The sequence below is a fragment of the Phyllobates terribilis genome, unplaced genomic scaffold, assembly GCF_046119375.1.
Source record: "Phyllobates terribilis strain yellow unplaced genomic scaffold, ASM4611937v1 Scaffold_4__5_contigs__length_816908805, whole genome shotgun sequence".
NCBI lineage: Eukaryota > Metazoa > Chordata > Amphibia > Anura > Dendrobatidae > Phyllobates > Phyllobates terribilis.
Genome location: NW_027362764.1, coordinates 362,390,018 through 362,416,425, shown reverse-complemented (window position 1 = coordinate 362,416,425; position 26,408 = coordinate 362,390,018). Strand labels below are relative to the sequence as shown.

General features: G+C 44.8%; 1 protein-coding gene across 7 annotated transcripts in view; it reads right to left on the bottom strand.

Moving 5' to 3' along the window:
- The window catches only part of LOC141265403 (collagen alpha-2(VI) chain-like), a 704,763-nt gene that overhangs the window by 336,562 nt on the left and 341,793 nt on the right, over positions 1–26,408 (bottom strand). For all 7 annotated transcript variants that reach the window (XM_073678446.1, XM_073678444.1, XM_073678445.1 and 4 more), the window contains 2 exons: positions 14,193–14,255; positions 13,612–13,665 (listed from right to left, as the gene is read on the bottom strand). In XM_073678446.1, coding sequence (XP_073534547.1) covers positions 13,612–13,665; positions 14,193–14,255 — 117 coding nt within the window. The remainder of the gene's footprint in view (positions 1–13,611; positions 13,666–14,192; positions 14,256–26,408) is intronic.

Here is a 26,408-nt window from a genome sequence, read left to right as displayed (position 1 = left end):
CAACCAGTAATTACGGTTTCCCAAAATGTGTACAATGCGAGGGTCACAGGAAAGGCAGCAGAACATAAATGCATCCTTGTGTGCCAGACTGCCAACAGCCAAGACGTCCCAGTCCCCACCAAGAGGACAATTGTCCCTGTTCTCCTACTCAACCTCATGGTCCTCCTCCTCCCCCTCTTCAAGCCATCCACGCTTAACAGACGTTATCAATGTAGTGTGGGTTGTATCGTCTGTAGAGCAGGAAAACCGCTCCTGTTCCTCCTCATCACCCAATCCATGTTGAGATGAGTGAGGCTGGGCTGTCTTTCATCACCCTGTATAGTTCCTTGCGCCATCTCATCATACCCTGCCTGAAATGCCTCCTATAATTGTGAGCAGTGAGCGTCTCAGTAGACAGAAGTGGGATGGTGACGCTAATTATGGCATCATTGCCACTCACAATCTTGATCGAGTCCTCAAAGTTTTGGAGAACGGCACAGATGTCAAACATCCATGCCCACTCATCAGCTCTTATGTGCAGAGGCTGACCGGAATACAGATGGGCATGTTGAAGCTAGTACTCAACAACTGCCCTCTACTGCTCACAAATCCTTCCCAACATATGCAACGTTGAGTTCCAATGTGTGTTGACATCACACATCAGTCGGTGAGCTGGAAGCTGCAAATGCTGCTGAAGCACTGCCAGGGTGGCAGAAGCTGTAGCTGACTTTCTGAAATGGACACACAAGCGGTGTACTTTCACACGCAGCTCAAGCACATCTGGGTAGGTTTTGAGAAACCGCTGAACCACTAAGTTGAGCACATGGGCCAGGCATGGTACGTGTGTAAGATTGCCAAGCTTCAGAGTTGACACCAGGTTCCAGCCATTGTCACACATGACCATGACTGGCTGTAGGTTCAGCAGTGATAGCCACAAATCTGCCTGCTCTGTTAAAGCTTTAAACAACTCTACAGCGGTGAGGTTTTTCACTTAAGCAGATTAGCTTCAGCAGAGCCTGTTGACATTTGGCTGAGGCAGTGCTGCAGTGCTTCCAGGTTCCAACTGATGTGGTCATTTCGGAGATGGAGGCTGAAGAGGAGGAGGACGTGGTGCAGGAGCTGTAGAATGTGGGGGCAGCTCCGATTGACCCAGGGCCTGCAATCTTCGGCCTCGGGAGGACGTGTTTTGTCCCAGGGTCCGACTGAGTCCCAGCTTCCACAATATTCGCCCAGTGTGCCATGAGTGAAATGTACCATCCCTGGCCACAAGCACTTGCTGGCAATTGTGTCATCATCATCCCCCTCTTGCAACAGTAATTGCACTTTTCCACCATCACCTTTGTGTGACCGTGGCTGCTCAAATATTTGGGCATCGCTACATGCAATCTCCTTATGCCCTGCTTGAAGCGGACCGAGTGAGATGCCAGAATCTATAAATGGAAATGTGGGCAGCTCTTCGGAGTGTCTAAGTGTGGCATCACGTGTCTCCGGGCACTCAGCATGGTGGGAGGGAGGAGGATCAGGTTGAGGAATATGTAGTCCAGACTCACAGCTACTGAGACTGGACCGTGTGGAAGACAGGGTGGTGATGGTGGCAAACTGACTAGAAGCATTATCTTCTATCCAACCAACAACCTGTTCACACTGGTCTGGCTTCAAGAGTGGGGTTCCACGGCCCCCTAGAAAGTGGTACAGTAAGCTAGGTTGACATGATGTGGGTGCTTGCTGTCCTCCCTCAGCAGGCACAGTTTCATCTTGCCCAAGGCCTCGGCCTCTGCATGCACCATCACGTCCACTTCCCCAACCCTTACCACGTGCCTTGCCCATTTTAAATGGAGTATAGTATTTTGCAGCTTGCAAAAAATGTCAGGATTTTTACCGCAGTAATATTTGATCATGTCTGATAACCACGTAGAGATGCAGTGGCGGTATAGCGATGCTATTGGTCAGTGACCAAGTATAGATACGTAGATATATTTTGGACATACAACTGGCAGATTTTAAATGGAGTATAATATTTTGCATGGTAATTGGCTGCCTAATATATGCCAAACATGTGAGGTGGGGACTCTCCCTTCAGAACATTGAAAAATACTTGCCGAGCAACGAGTATCTCGAGCATTGTGATGCTCGGGCGAGTAACACAGTGACGAGCATGCTCGCTCATCACTATTTATGACAGTGTTATAAAACACTGTGAAGCAAGTTTGGGTTTAAAATGCTAGTTATTACACTTTTAATTCATGAAGGGCTGTAGTTTTTGAAAAGGTGATCACTTATGGGGGTTACTACTGTTTCTGCACCTTGGGGGTTCTGTAACTGCAATATAGTGATCACAATCTATTCCAGACAAGTCTGGCTAACAGTCAAATCGTGCTTTATTTCTGAGCCATGCAATATACAGTGTTTTTTGTCCACATATGGGGTATTAGCATTTTGTAGAAATTACATAAAAAATGAGGGGGGGGGGATTTTTAACTATTACTCTTTACGAAAATGAAAACACTTAGTGGAAAAAGGTTTAATGAAAAACAGTGAATTTTTTTCATTATTTCATTCCAATTTGCATTATTTCATCTGTAGCACTGAAAGGGTTAACAAATCTCCTGAATGCAGTTTGCATACTTTGAGGGGTACTATTTTCAGATGGTGTCTTGTTTGGGGTTTTCTGACATGTAAGCCCCTCAAAATCACAAATATAAGGTGTTTTGTTAATTGAAAAAAAATTTTGCTCCTAAAGTTTTAAGTAGCATCTACATTTTCATATTACTTGCAGATCGGTGGGGGTCCAAGTCCTGAGACTCTTAACGATTGCTCAATAGACTCCCCCGAATATTATACAGTTCTGGAGACAGGAGCACACAGCTCTTGCTTGTGTGAGCAGTCAGCCTATCCTTTTCATTAAAGCCATATTAGAAGCTGCTTTCTTAGCTGCGCACTTCACACTTAGCTGAATTGTAAAGCAATGCGGAATAAGTTGGTGCTATATAAATAGAGATAATAATAATAATAATAATAATAATAATAATAATAAGCTGCGAGCCCCACCAATGTGCAGGTATTTAAAGTACCTGGAAAACGTGAAAAAAAATGTTCGAAATCTTGTTACCCTTTAAACCTTTCTAACATCCTAAAAAAAAAATATGAGGTTTGAAAATTGATGGTGGTGTAAAGTAAGCATGTGGGAAATGTTGTTTGAGCATTTAGTTTGGTATGACTGACTATTTGTTAAAGGGCGCAGTTAGCCTGCCGTATAAATTAGACAGAGATCAGACTGCAATGCACGGACTGGCCAGCAGCTCTTCCAAATCAAGTGTTACAGCTTCACATACTTCTATTCAGCAGTCACACTCGGGTTGGGAGAGCAGCAGTCAGATTTATACTTTTCTGACTGCGCCGATTCAATTTTAAAAATAGCTGTTTAATTTAATCAAATTTCAGATATTTTCATAAATAAGCACAAATCGAATTGAACTAAATGTAAATATAATATAATATAACATATATACAGGTGCATCTCACAAAATTAGAATATCATCAAAAGTTAATTTATTTCAGTCCTTCAATATGAGGAAGCAAGTTCTGGACTGGACCAAGGAAATGCAGTGGATGTTGTGTATATGGACTTTTCAAAAGCTTTTGATATGGTTCCACACAAGAGGTTGATCCATAAAATGAGAACAATGGGGATAGGGGAAAATATTTGTATGTGGGTTGAGAATTGGCTCAGTGATAGGAAGCAAAGGGTGGTTATTAGTGTTGAGCGAGCACTAAAATGCTCAGGTGCTCGAAGCTCGGGCCGAGCTCACCGTGATACTCGGGTGCTCGACCCGAGCAACGAGCCCAATGTTAGTCTATGGGAGACCAGAGCATTTTTGCGGCGGCACCCCCGGCAGTCTGTAGAAAGCCTAAAAAGTGCCCAAAACGATAGTGACAGTGCTCAAAAGACATGAGGACAGCATGGGGATTGCCCCAGGAAGCATTTCTGACCCCAGGTCACTGCTGTCAACAACGTGGTCAGAGGTATTAAGCCACTTTAACGGGCTCACAATAAAACATTCAAACACTAAACTGAAACTGTTTTCCTGTGAAATATGTTAAGGAACATCCTTTCCAGGGTAAAGACTTGTGTATAAGGTAAAATAAATAACCAAAAGCAAAAATACTCCTCCACCCCTTGGGCTATGTTCACAAGTAGCATTTTTTATGCGTTTTTGCACTTTTGTATTGCTTTCAACCGTGACAAATGCATTCACCGGGAAATGTAATTTTAGCATTTCACAACCTTATCTGGCCATGTGCTGTGTGACACATGCATACAGTGCTGTAAAGACATGGGAACAGCATGGGGAAGACCCCTGGAAGCATCTGACACCCAGGTCACTGCCTAAAAGTGTGCCCATCTGAAGTGATCCTTGCCACATCAGAAGATGCAGAAGATGCAGACTTGCAACTATCCCCGTGCAAGTCCTTGTCCCAGGGCAGTGTTCAATTGTACTTCGCCCATTCCTTGTAATGCAAGCGCAAGTATGCAGCCTGCCACCCACCCCCAGGCTGCAATACCATACTGCTTGCTTGCACTTGAAATTGGGCCTTTTAGGCATGTGGAGGCGGAATCTGGCCACCACGTCATGTCTGCGTCGGCGGCCTGGTATCCATACTCAGTCCCTAGCCGCCCGGTGGCCGGGTGTCCACGCTTGATCCCCAGCCGCCAGGGGGCGGCCGTACGTCCTTACTCGGTCCCCAGCCACCCCACGGCTGGGTGCCCACACACGGTCCCCAGCCGCCTGGGGGTGGCCGTGTGTCCATAAACGGTCGCCAGCCGCCCCTATTTGTCCCGGTGCGCCTTATACACAAGCGCGCATACCAAAACATTACCTGTGCCCTCCCCAGTGCATTTAGTGGGAAGGACAGCCTAACCACAAACACGTGGACAAGTGAATGTGGCCAGGGATGGTCCATCTCAATGACGCCTTCACACTGGGTTAATATTGTGGAACACGGGACACAGTTGGACACTGGGATGCAACACATCCTCCAGACAGAGGATTGCGGGTCATGGGTCAATCAGACTTCAACACAAAGTTCAGAAGGTAGACAGCAGCAGTGGTCGGCCTCCTACACAAGGAGTAAATTATTCATGATCATGAGGCCATCCATCTCCTTAGCTTTCTGTTCCTTGGAATGCAAGCGCATGTATGTAGTAGCGGCTAGGCCTGAGTTGGTCAGCGTTTTGGCGCATATCCTACCTCCTCCGAGGATTGCTGGATGTTTTCCTGCTACTTTCCCTGTTCTATGATTCCCGTTAAAACAAAGCTTCAGGTGATGAATGATGGATGAGGTGGTGGCAAAGGAGAAAGAGCAGGAGGAACAGGGACCATTCACATCAATATCAGGCCAGTCAACCACACATGTCTTGTAGGATATGTTTCTGTACCAAAAGGAGCAGTTCGGCTACACAGTTATAGGGCATACAGTGAATGCAATGCCTATCAAAAATTTCGAGGCACTCCAATGTCCCTTGGAAGTGACATGGAGGTCAGAGGGCCTTAACTAAACAGTTTTTTCCATTTATAGCAACTGGGTCTCCTGTACACTGTTGGCCTAAGCAGTGAATGGAAGGCTCTACAAAAGTAATGAGGAACTGCAATGACCCTTGAAACAGACTTGGATTACAGCATACTAAAAACCTTCTACCCATTATTGGGGAGTGGGTCTCCCTTAGTGTTCGCCTATGCATTGAAAAGCAAAACCTGACTAAAATTAGGAGGAAATGCAATGCCTGTTTGAAGTGGAGGTTAGAATTAAAAACATTTCAATGCCCTTTGGAAGAGCTGTGGAGGTCACAGCAGCTTAACAAGACTGTTTTAATGCCCCTTGGAAGTGACGTGGAGGTCCCAGTGGAATAAAAAGACAATATCAATGACCCTTGGAAGGACGTGGATAGTCTTTGCCTATGCCTTACAAGCAAAAGCTGCCAAAAATTTGGACCGAGGGACTTGCAATGCCCCTTACAAGAGCCATGCAGTACAGCATAGTAAAAACATTATTCCCATTATTGGGGAGTGGGTCTCCCATAGTCTGCCTATGCCTTCCAAGCAAAAGTTGCCAAAAATTAGGACGGAGGAACTTGCAATGCTGGCAACACGGACCACGGTCACCCTGGTGGTTTAGTGGTGGTGCAGTTTGAGGATAAGGAGAAGAGCAAAAAACAGCCGAAATGAGGAAGCATATACCCATGTGTGGATGTGGAGCGGTGCATGGGAATACACCTCCCGAAATAACACAGTGGATTTGACTTTATGTTACTCTGATGTCATTTGGTGGTGATGAGAAGTCTGGCTTAATCTAGCCCTTGTTCATTTTGATAAGGGTCAGCTTGTCAGCATTGTCAGTTGACAGGCGAGTGCTCTTATCAGTTATAATTCCCCCAGCGGCACTAAAAACACGCTCCGATAACACACTAGCGGCAGGGCAGGCCAGGACCTCCAAGGCATACAGAGTGAGATCATTCCAAGTGTCCAGCTTGGATACCCAATAATTAAAAGGCACAGAGGAATCACGGAGGACGCTGGTACGGTCGGCAAGGTACTCCCTCACCATCTTTTGAAACTTTCCACTCCTTGTGAGAGTACCCCGGGCCTCAGGGCCTGTAAGCTGGGCGGGTCTCAGAAAACTGTCCCAGAATGTTGACAGTGTTCCCCTGCCTCCGCTGGATTGGAGTTGCGTCTCTCTCGCCTGTACGCCTTGGTTGGGCAACGAACTGTGACCTCTGCCGCTAGCGTGTTCAGATGGGAATTTTTTTTTTTTTTTTTTTTTTTTTTTTAACAGTTCTGCAGCAAGGGCCTTCTGGTACTGCCCCATTTTGGTAGACCTCTCCACCTCAGGAATAAGAGAGTGAAAGTTCTCCTTGTAGCGGGGGTCTAAAAGTGTCGCCAACCAGTAATGACCGTCACCCAACATTTTGACAACGCAAGGGTCACGGTTAACGCAGCGTAACAGTCAGCCATGCGTGCCAGACTGGTAACAGGCAAGACTTCCGTGTCCTCACCAAGATGACGCCTGACCATGCTCTCCTCCTCCTCCCCCCGGTCCTCAGACCACCAATGCTGAACCGACGGTATGACAGTTGTACAGGTACTACCGTCTACAGCGCATGATACCAGCTCCTTTTCTTCCTCCTCCTCCTCTCCCTCATTGTCCCCCAATACACATTGGGATGATATGAGGCTGGGCTGTGTGTAATCGCCCACTATTACTTCTTGATCCATCTCATCATACTCTGGCTGCAATGCCTCCTCTTTAATTCTCTGCAGAGAGCGTTGAAAAAGACAGACAAGTGGGATGCTGACTAATGATGGCATCATCGCCACTCACCATCTTGGTGGACTTCTTAAAGTTTGTCAGAATGGTACATATATGTTAGACATCCAGGTCCACTTCTGAGGTCTTATGTGTGAAGTCTGACCTGAATATCGACGGCCTTGTTGCAGCTGGTACTCCACAACTGCTCTCTTCTGCTCACAAATCCTTTGCAACATGTGGAGGGTAGAGTTCCAAATTGTGGGGACATCACACACCAGTCGGTGTGTCGGAAGTTGCAAACGCTGCTGCAGCACAGCAAGACGTACTATGACAAGCAGAACTGGCAATTCAGGGTACGATTTAAGAAACCGCTGAACCACGAGGTTAAGCACATGAGCCAGGCATGGTACGTGTGTGATCTCGCCTCAGAGCCGCCACCAGGTTACGGCCATTGTCACACACGACCATGCCTGGATGTAGGTTCAGCGGTCTCAGCCACAGATCTGTCTGCTCTTTTACAGCTGTCCACAACTCACAAGCAGTGTGAGGTTTATTACCTAAGCTTATGAGTTTCAGCACAGCCTGTTGCCGCTTGGCTGAGGCAGTACTGCAGTGCTTCCAGCTTGTAACTGATGTGGTGATATCTGAGATGGAGGCTGAACATGAGGAGGAGGAGGAGGATGATGCACAGGAGCTGTACACTGTGGGGGCAACTCACTGACATAGGGCGCGCAATCCTCGGTGTGGGGAGGATGTGTTCCATCCCAAGGTCCGACTGGGTCCCGGCTCCAACTATGTTTACCCAGTGTGCCATCAGGGAGATGTTCTGTCCCTGGCCACAAGCACCTGTCCATTGTAAGTGGACTTTCCCAGTAACTGTGTTGTTGAGGGTACAGCAGATGTTTTGGGACACGTGCTTGTGTAGTGCGGGGATGGCACACCGGGAAAATAGTGTCAGCTGGGGACCGAGTACCGAGGGACGGCCACCACCAATAAGGTTGCGGAAGGATTCTGTCTTCACCAGCCTAAAAGGCAGCATTTCCAATGCAAGCAGTCGTGAAATGTGTGAATTTAGGACTGTGGGGCATTGGGTGCGAATTAACGCTTTCATTCAAAGCTCTGGGATATGGACTATTGAACGCTGCGGTGCGACGTGGACGTTGATTTTGTTTCTTGAGAAACTGCCATAACAAGTGAAGACTGAGAGGAGGGGGCATCATTGCATGCAGTATGGACAGGGGATTGCCTTGTACGCACAACAGGGGGTTCTCTTACACGCACAACAGGGGGTTCTCTTACACACACAACAGGGGGTTCTCTTACACACACAACAGCGGAAGAAGCAGTGGTGACACCCGCTGACACTGGTCGTGGACCCTGGGGTTCGCCCCACAAAGTCGGGTGCTTTGCTGCCATGTGCCTGATCATGCTGGTGGTGGTCAGGTTGGTAGTTTTGTCACCCCTGCTGATGCTGGCCTGGCAGGTGGTACAAATGGCCTTTTTGGGGTTATCAGCAGAGTCTTTAAAAAAATTCCAGATTCTTGAAGACCTACAGGTTGTACTGGCAACGTCCCTCGTATTGGTGTTACGGGGAACTGTTGCCTGCCTTCTTTGTGTGGCCACCACACTGCTTCTTCCTGCCTGTTGGGGTACTCTGCCTCCCTCATTTTGTGTGCTGCTGGCCTCGCTTTGCATGTCCTCCTGCCACGTTGGGTCAGTTACTAGATCATCCACCACCTCCTCCTCTTCCACTTGCGCACCACGATCCTTCTCCTCACTTCCTGGCAATTGTGTCTCGTCATCGTCCACCTCTTGTGACTAATTGCCAGCGTCGACTTCCTGTGGCCGTGGCTGTTCAAATATTTGGGCATCGCTACATGGGATCTCCTCTTTCACCACTTCAAGTGGAGCAGGCGAGGGGCCCAAATATGGAAATGGACCAGTGAACAGCTCTTCATAGTGTCCAACTGTGGGATCAGTTGCTGTCTGACGACACTCGGCATGGTGGGAGGAAGGAGCATCAAGGTGAGGAGGAGTATGCAGTCGAGACTCACGGCTACTAACACTTGACCGTGTGGAAGACAGACCGGAGGTTGTGGTGCCCAGGTGAGTGGAAGTATTATCTGCTATCCAATTAATAACCTATTCACATTGATCAGTTCGCAATAGTGGTGCTGTTGTGTGCTTCCCTAGTAATTCAGTCAAGAACTGGGAGCGAGAAGATGTGGCTGTTGGTTGTGGCACATTTTCATCTTGGCCACGGCCTCGTCCTCTGCATGCACCATCACCAGAACATCCAGTTCCATGTCCCTTGCCCATTGTAAATTAAGTAAAATAGCTTACACTCGCACGGTCAATGGCAAAAGGGTAATAAAAAGGAGATTTGAACCGTGGAAGAGGAAAACCACAGTTCTAGTCATCTGGCCTACACCAGAATCTTTTACACAGATATATTTGTGTCTGAACACTCACAGACACATTCAATTTTTTTTTTTTTTTTTGGGGGGGGGGGGTACCAAAAGGTTAATAAGACGGGTACAGTCTGACTGAGGGAAAAAAAAAAAAGGATTTAGAAGGACTGCTTGTTTGATTTTGCAGGCTTTAGAGACCCTACACTACCTATTTCACAGTATAAATCTCTCCCTAGCTCAGCAGCACTCTCCCTACACCATCTGATCCGGAGCAACTGTGTCCAAGATGGCAGCGACCGGTTTTAAATATTCGAGGTGACGCTGTGCGGCCAGCCAATCACTGTAATGCCCACAACCAACATGGCTGCGGCATTACAGTGACTGGATGGCAATCCCTATATGCTCATTGGCTCTGTAAAGAGCACCAAATATGCAGGGTGGACACCCTAGCTCCCGCCTGAGTAACCCAGAAATGCTCGGTGCTCGCCGAACATCCCAAGTAGTGAGATGCTCGGGCGAGTACCGAGCAGTGTTGAGCATGCTCGCTCAACACTAGTGGTTATTAATGGAACACACTCAGACTGAGTCTCAGTTAACAGAGGGGTACCAAAGGGGTCAGTATTGGGCCCCCTTCTTTTTAACATATTTATTAATGACCTTGTAGGGGGCATACAGAGTAATATTTCAATATTTGCAGATGGCACTAAACTCTGCAGGGTAATCAATACAGAGGAGGGCCATTTTATATTACAGGAGGATCTATTTAAACTAGAAGCTTGGGCTGATAAATGGCAAATGAGCTTTAATGGGGATAAATGTAAGGTAATGCACTTGGGCAGAGGAAATAAAATGTATAATTATATGCTTAATTGTAAAACACTGGGAAAAACTAACTGAAAAAGACCTGGGTGTATTGGTGGACGACAAGCTCACGTTTAGTGGCCAGTGTCAGGCAGCTGCTGCAAAGGCAAATAAAATAATGGGATGCATTAAAAGAGGCATAGATGCTCATGAGGAGAACATAAATTTACCTCTATACAAGTCATTAGTGCGACCACACTTAGAATACTGTGTACAGTTCTGGTCTCCGGTGTATAAGAAAGACATAGCTTAACTAGAGAGGGTGCAGAGAAGAGTCACCAAGGTTATTAGAGGACTGGGGGGTCTGCAATACCCAGACAGGTTTTTACACTTGAGGTTATTTACTGTGGAAAAACGAAGGCTTAGGGGTGATCTTATTACTATGTACAAGTATATGAGGGGACAGTACAAAGACTTTTCTGTTGATCTTTTTACTCTGAGACGGGGAACAAGGTGGCATCTTCTACGTCTGGAGGAAAGAAGGTTTAATCATAATCACAGATGCGGATTCTTTACTTTAAGAGCAGTGAGACACGGGAACTCTCTGCCGCATGATGTTGCAATGAGTTATTCACTATTAAAATTTAAGAAGGGCATGGATGCCTTTCTTAAAAAGTATAATATTACAGGTTATATATACACACTAGATTCCTTGATAGGGCGTTGATCCAGGGAACTAGTCTGATTGTCATACGGAGTCGGGAAGAAATTTTTTTCCCCAATGTGGAGCTTAGTGTTTGCCACATGTTTTTTTTTGCCTTCCTCTGGATCAACATGTTAGGCTATGGGTTGAACTAGATGGACTTAATCTTCCTTCAACCTTAAAAACTAGGTTACTATGTAAAAACTATGTTAATACAAAAAGTGAAACATTATATAGAGTCATTACAAAGCGATCTATTTCAAGTGTTTATTTCTGTTAATGTTGATGATTATGGCTTACAGCCAATGAAATCACAAAAGTCATTATCTCAGTAAATTTGAATAATTAACAAAAAACACCTGCAAAGGCTTTCTAAGTGTTTAAAAAAGTCCCTTAGTCTGTTTCAGTAGGCTCCATAATCATGGGGAAGACTGCTGACTTAACAGATGTCCAGAAGGCAGTCATTGACACACCAAGAATCTGGAGGAAGACTGGAGAGGCACACAATCCAAGCTGCTTGAGGCCTAGTGTGAAGTTTCCACAACCAGTGATGGTTTGGGGAGCCATGTCATCTGCTGGTATAGGTCCGCTGTGTTTTATCAAGACCAAAGTCAGCACAGCCGTCTACCAGGAAATTTTAGAGCACTTCATGCTTTCCTCTGCCGACAAGCTTTTTGGAGATGGAAATTTCATTCTCCAGCATAACTTGGCACCTGTCCACACTGCCAAAAGTACCAATACCTGGTTTAAAAACAACAGTATCACTGTGCTTGATTGGCCAGCAAACTTGCCTGACCTTAACCCCATAGATTCTCTATGGGGTATTGTCAAGAGGAAGATGAGAGACACCAGACCCAACAAAGCAGACGAGCTGAAGGCTGCTATCAAAGCAATCTGGGCTTCCATAACACCTCAGCAGTGCCACAGGCTGATCGCCTCCATGCCAAGGAGCACCGACTAAGTATTGAGTGCATTTACTGAACATACATTTCTGTAGGCCAATATTTCAGATTTAAAAAACATTTTTCAAGCTGGTGTTATAAAGTATTCTAATTTACTGAGATAATGACTTGTGTTTTCATTGGCTGTAAGCCATAATCATCAACATTAACAGAAATAAACACTTGAAATAGATCACTATTTGTAAGGACTATATAATATATGAGTTTCACTTTTTGTATTTAAGAACTGAAAAAAATTAACTTTTTGATAATATTCTAATTTTGTGAGATGCACCTGTATATATAGTGGGAAGGAGTTAAATATGCTTTTTACTACCTTATTCATACATTTCATTGTAGGATGTGTATACAATTAAAAGTAGTGTTAATTCTTATCTATCATCAATTTCACATAATTTTATTTAACTAATATGAGACTAGTCTTCACATGGTCTTATATGTATATTCCATTTTTTCAACTTCTTGTCACGGGAGGTGGCTTTTATGCTTTTTTGATCAATACAGTGTTAACCAAGTACACTATATCTTAGCTAACATTCACGATTACTATTTATTCACTTACTTACTACATGGTATTATATCATTTTGTTTTCATCTTAGGTTCTGCTTGGTAAATTTTAAGTGCAAATGCACACCTATGCATTGCACTTATACCATCATATGCTCTGGCTCAATTCTTATAGCTTTTGGTTTAGTTTTTTGTACTTTGTACATACAGGGGTATGGCTCCTTTTTTGGAATTTTCATTTTGTTTATATAGCTTTCCACAGGCAGGTGTTTTAACAGTCAGGGCCCAGTCCTGCTCTGCCCTCATCTATTTTGACACTTGCTGACAAATAGTGACGTGAACTACAAGAGTTAGGTACCGTCCCAACTGGGTACACCTTGTCGTGGTAGGATGGGTTTTATGCTTTTTTGATCAAAATTACTCTCAGTACCCTAGGTTATTTATATGTACTATTTACTTACTTACTATAGGGTATTGGCTCATTTTGTTGAGGTATTGTCTGTTAAATGGCCACAGTATGAATGCACAAGTATACCAACATATGTTCAGGCTCAATGTTGGGGGGTTTGTTTTCGATTTTTGTTCTCCATACAGACAGGGGCGTGGCTCCCCTTTTTGGCCTGTTCATTTTGTTTATATAGTTTTCCACTGGCAGGTGTATTTACACATTTAGTTTTTATATTAGGTTTTGTCTGTTAAATGGCCATAGTGTGAATGCACACCTATACCAACATGTGCGCTGGCTCAATTTTATTGGTTCAGCAATGTAATTTGTTTGGTGTACATACATTTCATTGTAGTATATATATGCAGTAAAAAGTAGTATTAATCCCTTAATCATCCATCTCACAATTTTATTCAACTAATATGACACTATTCTTCATATGCCATTCTTACATGTGTATTATTTTCCAACTTCAATAAAAATTAATGTCAACTCACTTTTGATCCTTTTATTCCAGGAAGACCAATGTTTCCTCTGTAGCCAGGAGGACCCTATATTACATGCAAAAGAGAAGCAAAACTTAAAAACTGACCATAATATCATATCATATGGTGTATTTATACAGAGTTATATTTAAAATGAATTTTAAGCGTATGTTTCCAAATTGCACTTTTTGATGCATTTTTTTCTGCATGAAAACCCGCAGGCTATGGTCAGAAAACTGCAGCGTCAGTCACATGCATTTTTTCATGCGTTTTTTTTTTTCAGCTTTTGCTGCCCTTTGAGGTGTTTTTCATGAGATTTTTGGTGATAAGATATTTATTTCTCAATGTAGAAATGTAGCAAAAATGCTGAAAGAATTGACATGCTGTGTTTTTTAAAAAATGTTCCAGAGGTCAAAAAATGCTAAGAAAAAATGGATTATGTGAATGACAATGGAAATCTCATTGATTCTGCTGCTAATGTAAAAGTGTTTGTTTTCCACCCGAAGATACGTGCATTAAAAAAAGAACATAAAAAATTATACATCTGAACAAGAATATATTATATTGTAAACATATCTAGTTGAAAAATTCACCTTTTCACCTGCATCTCCTTTAGGTCCAGGTTGTCCTGAATAACCTTGTTTTCCAGAAAACCCCTGTAATAAAATAAAAAGAAGTTTGGACATATTACAAGAGTAATAATTTTGCTAATTATGTCAATAGTATCCTTTTCAGTAAACTTAAAGGGAATGTGCCTTCAAAAAATTACCTATTGTTTAAACCAGGTTTATTGACAAATTATTATTTTTATTTAAAACCTTATGGCAATATTTTTTTTTCTAATCACATTCTGTATTAAAGATAAAAATTAGAAATCTTGCAATTTTCTCACTGGAGCCATTTTAGACCCTCCCTATTCTTTCAGGAAATCTATATGTACATTTGTACCAATAGACAGAATCTGACCGTACTGCATTTTGTTGAAGCATCTAATAGGGGGGTGTAAACTTTGTTAAGAGAGGGAGAGATGTGCGCTACAGGATGCAACAGAACCCCATGCTAACGGCAGATACTGCCCAGCTGCAAAATACTGATGAAACAACCACTTACTGTAAGCCAGACACTGCGCACTACACATCTGCTTAACTAGCACCCCGTTCAAGTCTTATCGGTGTACATGTTTAATACTAAGCAACAACTCTCCATAAATAGTATGTGTGCGAGTAGTTTCATCAGTATTTTGCGCCTGAGTTGCCTCCAGCTTTTCAAGGAGGACCTGATGCTGGGCCTCTAGTGCATTAGTATCGTGACCTGACATTGGCAATATAGTTGCCTTTTTTTCAGTGAGATGGAGGGGGAGATGTCACATCAACTAATGTGGATGGTGGATCTTTCGTTGTCAGTTGTGTATAAAGGTGTTACCTGTTATTGTAATTCTGTCTCTGATGAACCTTCTGAAAAGCCAGCTGTCAGTCAGTGTTGGGGGCACGGTTATAGCTGGCTCTACGCACTGAGCAGTGACTGAAGCCACGCCGGCTGCACTCTTATGACTGAAAGCCCGATGCTGCCAGGAGGAATAATGTTCACTGCAGTGCGGGCGCTGGACAGCTTAAGAATGCTATAAACCTGCAGGTTAATAAGTTAAATTAAACTTGTCATGTTTAATTTATCAGATGACAATACTTTATTAACATAGCCATGTATCATGCAAATCCTATATAGAACAAACCCAGATACAAAGATCGTAAAAAATATAAATGTAAAAAATATAACAATGTAATATATAACAAAAAAAGATATGGTGAAAAAAAACACACGAACATAAACAATGCCCTATCACTACAACAAGCTACAAAAACATTGGTGTGTCTCACATCCTAAGGCCACGACCACATTATCAGTATCTGGTCAGTATTCGTTCAGTAATTTTTCTCAGGAGTGGGAGCCAAAACCAGGAGTGGGTGATAAATGCAGAATTGGTGACTTGTTTCTATTATACCTTTTCTCTGATTGTTCCTCACCTGGTTTTGGCTCCCACTCCTGAGAAAAAACACTGACCGAATACTGATAGTGGGGCCATGGCCTTAAAGATACAGCCATATGGGGAAATATCAAACAAACGATCTGTAGCCAGAACTAGAGTGGTGGAAAATGTCCTGGATATAAAAAATGCTAAAAAGGATATTGATCGTGAATTACTTAAATCAATTAAGAGACATTTTTTAGAAACTCATGGATGTTGCCCTAAAGGTTTCAAGGTATGAGGCATCGACAAAATTAGCCTGGGTATTAGGGGTGGCGATATGAAAAGGATGCTGTTGTAATAAGAAACTAAATGGATTGTCTCTTTGGATACGGTTGACCCACACAGTCTTAATGAGTCCGTACATTTCAAGTCATGTTTATGATCAGGTAGATCAAATTTCATCCTTTTTGTTTTACTTTTAATGTTTAACATGATTTTTCTCTTTTCGATTACATTGATTTATTTTTTCCTTTTGTGTTATTAAAATTCTCCAGGGAGGTGTCCGTTCATATGAGCGAAATCCCATAAAAGTTGGCGAATTAAGTAGATTTCGTCATATTGATCTTAACAAGGAATTTATATCTGTTGCACTTTCCTAATCCATCATGGATATCTTTCTTACATATTTAAATATTGTAATAACAAGATTGTTTTAAATATTTGGTCACATCAGTCACTTTACATATGTCACCTCCATTACCCTGATGGTGTTTTTTTATCTGGTTTTCATTATATATGTACAGGTGTTATTTTTTAATTTTATTATGTAACCATCTTCTCCCGTTCTGCCACTGATACAGGTCACATTCGGGCAATGCGCTGAGCTTTGGCATATGGGGAGGACTCTCTGTTGAAGGGCATCACCATGGAGAGACAATGTAGTTGTCATATCAGCGTCGGCGTCCTGTGACGCGCTCCCTAAGAGCTTCTCCATTGGCCCACTCCTACCACCAACCTTATGCGCCGATGCATGTGTCATTGGCAGTTCAGAGATTACATGCGCTATAAAATGAGGTTCTGTACACTCTGCCTATCACCTCCTGACTAAGTTACAGGAGCAATGAAAAGCACGTCGAAGTTTAGTACAGTAGTCTGCACAAGCATGTCGTGGGGTGAATGCATTGTATTTGATTGTAATAGGATCTCAATAGGGGTATAGATGCTCTGGCTACACATCTTTTGTTGTTTGATATTTCCCCTTATGGATGCATCTTTGAGCAATATGCGTGGTTTTTTTACATATTCGATAGGTTACAATCTTTGCCTCATGTTTTTTTTTTTTTACTATTATAGTTATCATGCTTCATGGGAATTTATTGCAAACGTTTGATAGCTTTTTGGATCTGAGCTTTAATATGAGACATTAATATTTTTGTAGCTTGCTGTACGGATTCCTTCAGTGGTAGGGCATTGTTTACTTCTGTTTTTCACTATATTATATATTTTTTGTTATACATATTACATTGATAGTAAAATATATAAATTTAATTAAATAAAACAATCTTTGCTTCTGGGTTGTTTCTATATAGGTTTTGCATATTACTTTTTAAGGTTATCTTTTTGATATATTTCAGAATATTCTTTTGGTTGTATAGCTTTGTATCATGCTGACAAGTTATGGATAACTACATGTGTACAGATTAAAAACAATAATAGCACAGTACTAGAACACCAGAAACCGCATCAGTACATGAATATGACGCACCCCCTGGGCCTGTGCTGTGCAGGGGGACACCCGGAGCCGGATCGCTGGGATGCTGGGGGTTGTAGTCTCCGTGTGGCGGTGACCCGGTCCGTGCCCAGGGTGGTCAAACCAGTGGCAGTCTTAACGTATAGCAAATGTCCGACTACGCCACCCGTGGATTGCGGTCAGTGGGGACCGCCGCTGCGCTGCCGACCGCTGAGGCTTATGTTGTTTGCGCAGCCGAGTATGGGATAACTCCCCATGGGAGAAGTATTGCCTCAGGGCAGCTAATGTGAGAGATGATGGGAGTGATGGTGTGAGGGTCCCAGTGCTAATGGTGCTGGTGCGGCAAGGAATCACAGAGACGTGAGGTGCAGTTCAGGGTCTTTAATGATGGTACAAGGCAGACCCTCCCGGGAGTACTGGCTAGTATAAGGGGCCTGGTCAGTCTGCGAGCAAGCAGGAGTTCTCCTGGCCAGGTGGAGTTGTAGGCCTCCCCGTTTATCTGCACTCTTCCTGGCTACCTTGCTGTCACCGGTTACAAGTAGCCCACGTCCCTGAGTATACCGTGTGGTGCTCACCCGTATGGCTGGTGACTTGGGGCCTTCTGTTAGCCTCCGCTCCTGGATGGCGGCGCTGGTCCCTTCTTTGTGACTGAGCCTCTGGGCTTCTATGGCCAGAGGACCTGGAATCCCCTGAAGGCTGGTTTCTGCTGCTGGGTATATATCAGTCCCCACAGCCTCGGACTCCTGTGTCCGGTTTTAGTAACTTCAGCCAGGGCGAGCTATATCTCTGCTCACAGCCCCTGGCCTTCAGCTGCTGCTCCTACAGAGCTCCTGTTCTCACTTTCCCTTTCCAGGCTCTGACTGCTCTGCTTGTTCTGCAGGCTCTGTCTCTGTCTCCAGCTTCACTCACTAATCCCACCCAGACCCAGTTTATAAGGGCAGATTCCTCCCCTCCCAGGTCTGGGTGGGCCGTGTTGCATGTTTAGGGCTCCTGACCAGAGAAACCTCCCACTTGCTTTCAGACATAATATCTCTATTACTGTGGTAACCAGACCCCTGGGGTGCCACAAATACATCACAAAAAACACCAACGATACAAAAGTACATCACTGCAACCACCAAGCGTACAAAAATACTTCACCAGAAGTAATATCAGTACAGCAATAAATCCTCAGAATGACCATCAGTAAAAGGAATATAGCATCATAATCACCATCATTACAAGTACACAGCACCCGAATCACCATCAGTACATGAATATAGCACCAGAAGTATCATCAGTATATGAATACATTGCCCGAAGTACCATCAGTACATGAATAAAGCACCAGGCTTAGTAAGGTGATCAATTGCAGTGTCAGGTCAGCCCCTTTTACAATTGAATCACATGAACTTACAACTCACAGTTTGTCCTTAATAATGGTAATGAGATACTGGGAGTGGTTGTTAAATGCCATCAGACAGCAGACCATACATGAATCAGTACTGATTTGACGCAGGCAGCATCACACAGAAAAATTTACATCAAGGAACCTTGTAGATGACGTCTTCACTGATTAGAGTAGTTCTCGTTACCTTTTACATATGGTTCAGATGCCATGATGACTTTGTACATCCACAAATGGTCTCTGCAGACTTCCATCTTCTCCAGTCTTATTCAACACATCCCAACATGGAGCCCTTAAAAATAACTGTCATTATAATTCTCCTGAATCAACATATCCGCCTATGCTTTGCCTCTGAATTATTGCCCCTCCCTGAACAAAATAGGGCCCCCACACTGTCCCTCTTATGCTACATAACCTCAACACTGTCCTCTCCTATAACACATTGCCTCCTAACTTCATCCTTTTTAGATTTAACCTCTGTAATGTCCATCTTTATTAGCTATAACTGCCTCACTGTCCACCCTGTATAGCTATAACCACCACATTGTCTTTATCGTAAGTGTTCCCCACCAAGCTCTCCCCTTTCCATACTGGGCCCACTCGTCTCACTGTCAACTCAACATGTGTCCAAACCTAAACTGCTATTCAATATACTGTGTCCCATCCTTGCTGTTCCCTCACACAGTCCCGCCACGCTGCCCTTTCTCTGTGCTGCTCTCCCCACACTACCCATTCTTTATACTATGCCCTCATACTCCCCCCCACCCCACATAATTGCCACTTGCGCTTTTCTCCCTATACTGTCCCCTCACACTTTTCCACCATACTGTTCCCACACAGTTCCCCCCCTATTCAATCCTCACAGTTTTCTACCTCATACTGTCCCCTCATACTATTCCCGTATACTGTCCCCATACACTGCCCATACTATCCCTTCATACTCCTTGCCCTCACTCTCCCGAAAGTGTGCATACATTCCCCATAGATTCCCCTGCCCACTGTCCCCTCACACTTCGTCTCCATATTGTGTCCTCACTTTCACCCCATTCCTCCACACCCCCCACTCCCCCAAACCGTTCCCTCACATTCTCCTCTTTAAACAGTTAACTCACACTCCCATAATGTCCCTCACACTTCTACCCAATACTGTGCCCTCACACTTGCCCCCCATAATGTCTCCTCATCTCCCCCATACTTTCCCTTCACACTTTTCTCCCCCTATTGTCCCCCTCACATTTAGATTCCCCCTCCCAAACTCTTCCCTCTCCCCCATACAGTCTCCTATCCACAAATAAACCTCTTGTTTGGCTGCAGTGATAACAGACTTCCAAACAAGCAATGACAGACCATTAATGTGTCACTGTTGTCGGAGAAACTACTGGTCCAGGATTGTCACTCAAGGAGGAGCTCCTCTAGAAACAAGGAAGTGAATGAGTTTGTGGATCAGTGAGCTACTAAAGACAAGTAGTAAATAGATTTGAGTAAACATTCTGATGTAATGCCGTAGCCATGTTGGTTGTGGGCATTACAATGATTGGCTGGCCGCACAGTGTCATCAGGTGTATATCAGACCTGGCGCCGCCATGCTCGTCACAGTCACTCAGGATCAGACAGTGTAGGGAGAGCTGCTGCTGTGTCAGGGAGAGATTTGCTTGTGTATTAGGTAGTGTAGGGATAAAAACCGTACTTTACACATATCCATCTTAACAAACAGTCCTTTTGAGGACTAACTAATCCATCTGCAGAGATTTCAGGCAGGCAGTGTATATAGGCAGGCAGGCAGTGTATATAGCAGACTGCAGTGCACAAAGCAGAAGAGGCTCCATTCCAGTTCTGTTGGTTGCTGCTGTTAGATATTTCTGGAAATAGGCTCAGGTTTCAGGAATAATTTTTTTTTGCATCTTAATCCTCATTATTTGCTTCAAAAGCAATCCAGAACACATTGTTTTTCTGCATCATTTGCTTGTTGGCATTGCAGAATACAGCCAAGTCCTTTCCATATTACAGCGCTAAAAATCCATCTATTTAAAACTGTTTTGTCCGTCACACGGATCACATACGTTTTCAGAATATAATGCCATTTCTGGCCTCCATAAAAATTTCTTTCAGTGTGTCCGTGAAGCAATTCACAGCAGTTTGCTGGTCAAACTACTTACCTGCAGGCCAAGTATTTAAAACTGTTTTCTCCGTCACACGGATCACATAAATTCGCTCCAAACTCAGTCATTTGTATTGAGTGTGGAAGATACTGTCCTCCATTTAAAATGGGCAAGGCAAGTGACAAGGGACAGGGAACTGGATGTGATGGTAATGGTGCATGCAGAGGCTGAGGACAATGCCGTGGGCAAACCGAAATTGTGCCACAACACACACCCACATCTTCTCGCCTGACTTTCCTGTCCCAGTTTCTAGGGGACCGCAGAACACCACTATTGAACCCAGAGCAGTGTCAAAAGGTTGTTGGTTGGATAGCTGATAATGCTTCCAGTCACTTAGCCACCACCACCACCGTGTCTTCCACACTGTCAAGTCTCAGTAGCCATGAGTCTGGATCGCATATTCATCACCCTGATCCTCCTTCCTCCCACCATGCAGAGTGCCCAGAGACAACTGTTCCCACACTTGGACACTCCGAAGAGCTGTTCACTTTTCCATTTCTAGATTCGGGCCTCTCGCCAGGTCCACTTGAAGCGGGGCAAGAGGAGATTGCGTGTAGCGATGCCCAAATATTTGAGCAGCCACGGTCACATGAAGGCGACGATGAGAGTGTCACAAGAGGTGGACGATGATGAGAGAATTGCCAGAAAGTCAGGAGGAGGACCGGGGTGTGGAAGTGGAAGATGAGGTGGTGGATGATATAGTAACTGACCCAACCTGGCAGGAGGACATGCAGAGCGAGGACAGCAGCACACAGTGGGAAGGAGTCAGAGCACCCCAACAGGCAGGAAGAAGCAGTGTGGTGGCCGCAGATAGAAGGCAGGCAACCATTCCCTGTAACACCAACATGAAGGAAGTTGCCAGTACAACTGTTAGGTCTTCCAGAGTCTGGTTGTTTTTTAAAGACTCCGGCGATAACCCCAAAAAGGCCATTTGCACCACCTGCCAGGCCAGCATCAGCAGGGGTGGCAAAACGACCAGCCTGACCACAACCAGCATGATCAGGCACATGGCAGCAAAGCACCCGACTTTGTGGGCCGAACCCCAAAGTCCAGGAACAGTGTCTGCGGGTGGCACCATTGCTTTTTCGGCTGTTGTGCATGCAAGCCAATCCCCTGCGCATGGTGCATGCGAAGATGGCTCCTGCCTTGCATCTGTCATTGCACACTCAAGTAGCAGCATCAGGAAGCACGTCCATGTCCTTGTCCCAGTGCAGCGTTCAGTTGTCCATACCCCAGTCCTTGGAACGCAAGCGCAAATATGCAGTCAACGCCCCACAGGCCACTCTACTAAATTCTCACATTTCACGACTGCTTGCGCTTGAAATGTTGCCTTTTAGGCTCGTGGAGATGGAAGCATTCCGCAAACTGATGGCGGTGGCCGTCCCTCAGTACTCGGTCCCCAGCCGCCACTATTTCTCCCAGTGTGCCATCCCCGCATTACACAAGCACTTGTCCCAAAACATCAGCCGTGCTCTCAACGCAGTTAACGGTAAAGTCCACCTAACCACGGACACGTGGACAAGTGCTTGTGGGCAGGGACGGTACATCTCGCTGACGGCACACTGAGTTAACATAGTGGAAGCCAGGACCCAGTCGGACCTTGGGAAGGAACACATCATCCCAACGCCAAGGATTGCAGTTCCTAGGTCAATCAGGGTTGCCCCCACGGTCTACAGCTCCTGCACCTCATACTCCTCAGCCGCCTCCTCCTCTTCAGCCTCCATCTCCAAAATGACCACATCAGTCACAAGCTGGAAGCACTGCAGCGCTGCATCGGCCAAGCGGCAACAGGCTGTGCTGAAGCTAATATGCTTGGGTGAAAAACCACACAATGCTGAAGAGTTGTGGACTGCTCTGAAAGAGCAGGCTGATCTGTTGCTCACACCACTGAACCTACAGCCAGGCATGGTCGCGTGTGACAATGACTGGAACCTGGTGGCGGCTCTGAGGAGAGCTCACACACGTACCATGCCTGGCCCATGTGCTTAACCTCGTGGTTAAGCGGTTTCTCAAATCCTACTCGGAGCTGCCAGATCTGCTTGTTAAAGTATACCGCCTGTGTGCCCATTTTAGAAAGTCAGCTACAGCTTCTGCCGCCCTTGCAGTGTTTCAGTAGCATTTGCATCTTCTGGCTCACAGACTGGTGTGTGATGTCCCCACACGTTGGAACTCTACACTGCAGATGTTGGGAAGGATTTGTGAGAAGAGGGCAGTTGTTGAGTACCAGCATCAACAAGGCCGTCGGTATTCAGTTCAGACTCCACACATAAGACCTCAGGAGTGGACATGGATGTCAGACATACAGTACAGACCAAAAGTTTGGACACCTTCTCATTTAAAGATTTTTCTGTATTTTCAGGACTATGAAAATTGTACATTCACACTGAAGCCATCAAAACTATGAATTAACACATGTGGAATTATATACTTAAAGTGTGAAACTGAAAATTTGTCTTATATTCTAGGTTCTTCAAAGTAGCCACCTTTTGCTTTGATCTTTGCACACTCTTGGCATTCTCTTGATGAGCTTCAAGAGGTAGTCACCCGAAATGGTCTTCCAACAATCTTGAAGGAGTTGCCAGAGATGCTTAGCACTTGTTGGCCCTTTTGCCTTCACTCTGCTGTCCAGCTCAACCCAAACCATCTCGATAGGGTTCAGGTCTGGTGACTGGAGGCCAGGTCATCTGCGTAGCACCCCATCACTCTCCTTCTTGGTCAAATAGCCCTTACACAGCCTGGAGGTGTGTTTGGGGTCATTGTCCTGTTGAAAAATAAATGATGGTCCAACTAAACGCAAACCGGATGGAATAGCATGCCGCTGCAAGATGCTGTGGTAGCCATGCTGGTTCAGTATGCCTTCAATTTTGAATAAATCCCCAACAGTGTCACCAGCAAAGCACCCCCACACCATCACACCTCCTCCTCCATGCTTCACGGTGGGAACCAGGCATGTAGAGTCCATCCGTTCACCTTTTCTGCGTCGCACAAAGACACGGTGGTTGGAACCAAAGATCTCAAATTTGGACTCATCAGACCAAAGCACAGATTTCCACTGGTCTAATGTCCATTCCTTGTGTTCTTTAGCCCAAACAAGTCTCTTCTGCTTGTTGCCTGTCCTTAGCAGTGGTTTCCTAGCAGCTATTTTACCATGAAGGCCTGCTGCACAAAGTCTCCTCTTAACAGTGGTTGTAGAGATGTGTCTGCTGCTAGAACTCTGTAGCATTGACCTGGTCTCTAATCTGAGCTGCTGTTAACCTGCGATTTCTGAGCTGGTGACTCGGATAAACTTATCCTCAGAAGCAGAGGTGACTCTTGGTCTTCCTTTCCTGGGGCCTTCCTCTTGTGAGCCAGTTTCTTTGTAGCGCTTGATGGTTTTTGCAACTGCACTTGGGGACACTTTCAAAGTTTGCCCAATTTTTCAGACTGACTGACCTTCATTTCTTAAAGTAATGATGGCCACTCATTTTTCTTTACTTAGAATTTGTATTATGGCAAGAAAAAAGCAGCTAACAGTTTATTCAGTAGGACCATCATCTGTGTATCCACCTGACTTCTGCACAACACAACTGATGGTCCCAACCCCATTTATAAGGCAAGAAATCCCACTTATTAAACCTGACAGGGCAGACCTGTGAAGTGAAAACCATTTCCGGTGACTACCTCTTGAAGCTCATCAAGAGAATGCCAAGAGTGTGCCAAGCAGTCAAACCAAAAGGTGGCTACTTTGAAGAACCTAGAATATAAGTCATATTTTCAGTTGTTTCACACTTTTTTGTTGTTAAGTATATAATTCCACATGTGTTAATTCATAGTTTTGATGCCTTCAGTGTGAATGTACAATTTTCATAGTCCTGAAAATACAGAAAAATCTTTAAATGAGAAGGTGTGTCCAAACTTTTGATCTGTACTATATGTACCATCCTCCAAAACTTTGAGAACTCCACCAAGATGGTGAGTGGCGATGCCATAATTAACGTCACCATCCCGCTTCTCTGTCTTCTGAAATGCTCTCTGCTCACAATCAAAGAGGATGCATTGCAGGCGGAGCACGATGAGATGGAGCAAGGAACCATACAGGGTGATTACACACAGCCAAGCCTGATCTCATCCCAATGTGGATTGGGTGAATGTGCGGAGGAGGAGGAAGTACAGGAGCTAGTTTCATGCACTATAGACGGTACTACCTGCACAGCTGTCATACTGTCTGTTCAGCATGGATGGCCAGAGGACAGAGAGGAGGAGGAGGAGGAGGAGGAGAGCATGGTCAGTCATCCTCTTGGTGAGGACACAGAAGTCTTGCCTGTTGGCAGTCTGGCAGGCATGGCTGAGTTTATGTTACGCTGCCTTTACCATGACCCTTGCGTTCACAAAATTTTGGGTGACAGTCATTACTGGTTGGTGACACTTCTAGACCCACGCTACAAGGAGAACTTTATATCTCTTATTCCTGAGGCGGACAGTCTACAAAAATAGGGCAGTACCAGAAGGCCCTTGTTGCAGAACTATTAAAAAAATTCCCATTTGAAAAAACTGGCGGCAGAGAGCACACTTCGTTGGACAACCAAGGAGTACAGGCGAGAGAGACCACTCCAATCCAGCAGAGGCAGGGGACCACTGTCAAAGTTCTGGGAGAGTTTTCTCAGACCCTCCCATTGCACAGGCCCTGAGGCACGGGGTACTCTCACAAGGAGTGCAAAGTTTGGGAAGATGCTGAAGGAGTACATTGCCGACTGTACCAACGTCCTCCGTGATTCCTCTGTGCCTTATAATTATTGGGTATCCAAGCTGGATACGTGGAATGAACTGGCTCTCTATGCCTTGGAGGTCCTAGCCTGCCCTGCCGCTAGTGTTTTATCAGAGCGGGTTTTTAGTGCTGCCGGTGGAATTATAACTGATAAGTGCATCCACCTGTCAACTGAAAATGCTGACAGGCTGACTCTTATAAAAATGAACTAGGGCTGGATTGGGCTAGACTTCTCAACACCACCGAATGATAGCAGCGTAACAAACTCAAATCCAGTGTCTTTTCTTGAGAGGTGTATTCCCATGCACCTTTTCACACCCACACATGGGTATACGATTCCTGATTTTGGCCATTTACTCTTGTCCGCCTCCTTCTCCTCATCCTCCACCACCATATCACCAGGGTGACCGTGGTCCGTGATGCAACACAAACATAACTTTTTTAAAGGGTGTTTATGATGCCAGTGAAAATTTTTTTTTTATACAGTATGTTCATTTATACCCCACCAGGGGTAAATGTTTGCCAGCCCATACACTTAGTGCATGGGCATTACAAGTATAGGAAACCGACTCTTTTCTATTGGGAACATTTTTATGAGGCCCTCCTCCACCTCTCTTCCAAAGGGCATTGAAGTGCCTCCAAATTTTTGGCAGCCCTTGCATTCACTGCATAGGCCAACACTATGGGAGACTCTCTCCTTTCTAATGGGAATTTGTCGTTACTGTGACCCTGCTCTGTGTGCCTTTAAATTCTTAGTGGGGTTTTTCCTAAAATTGGTCAGCCGTTGGACTCACTGCATACCC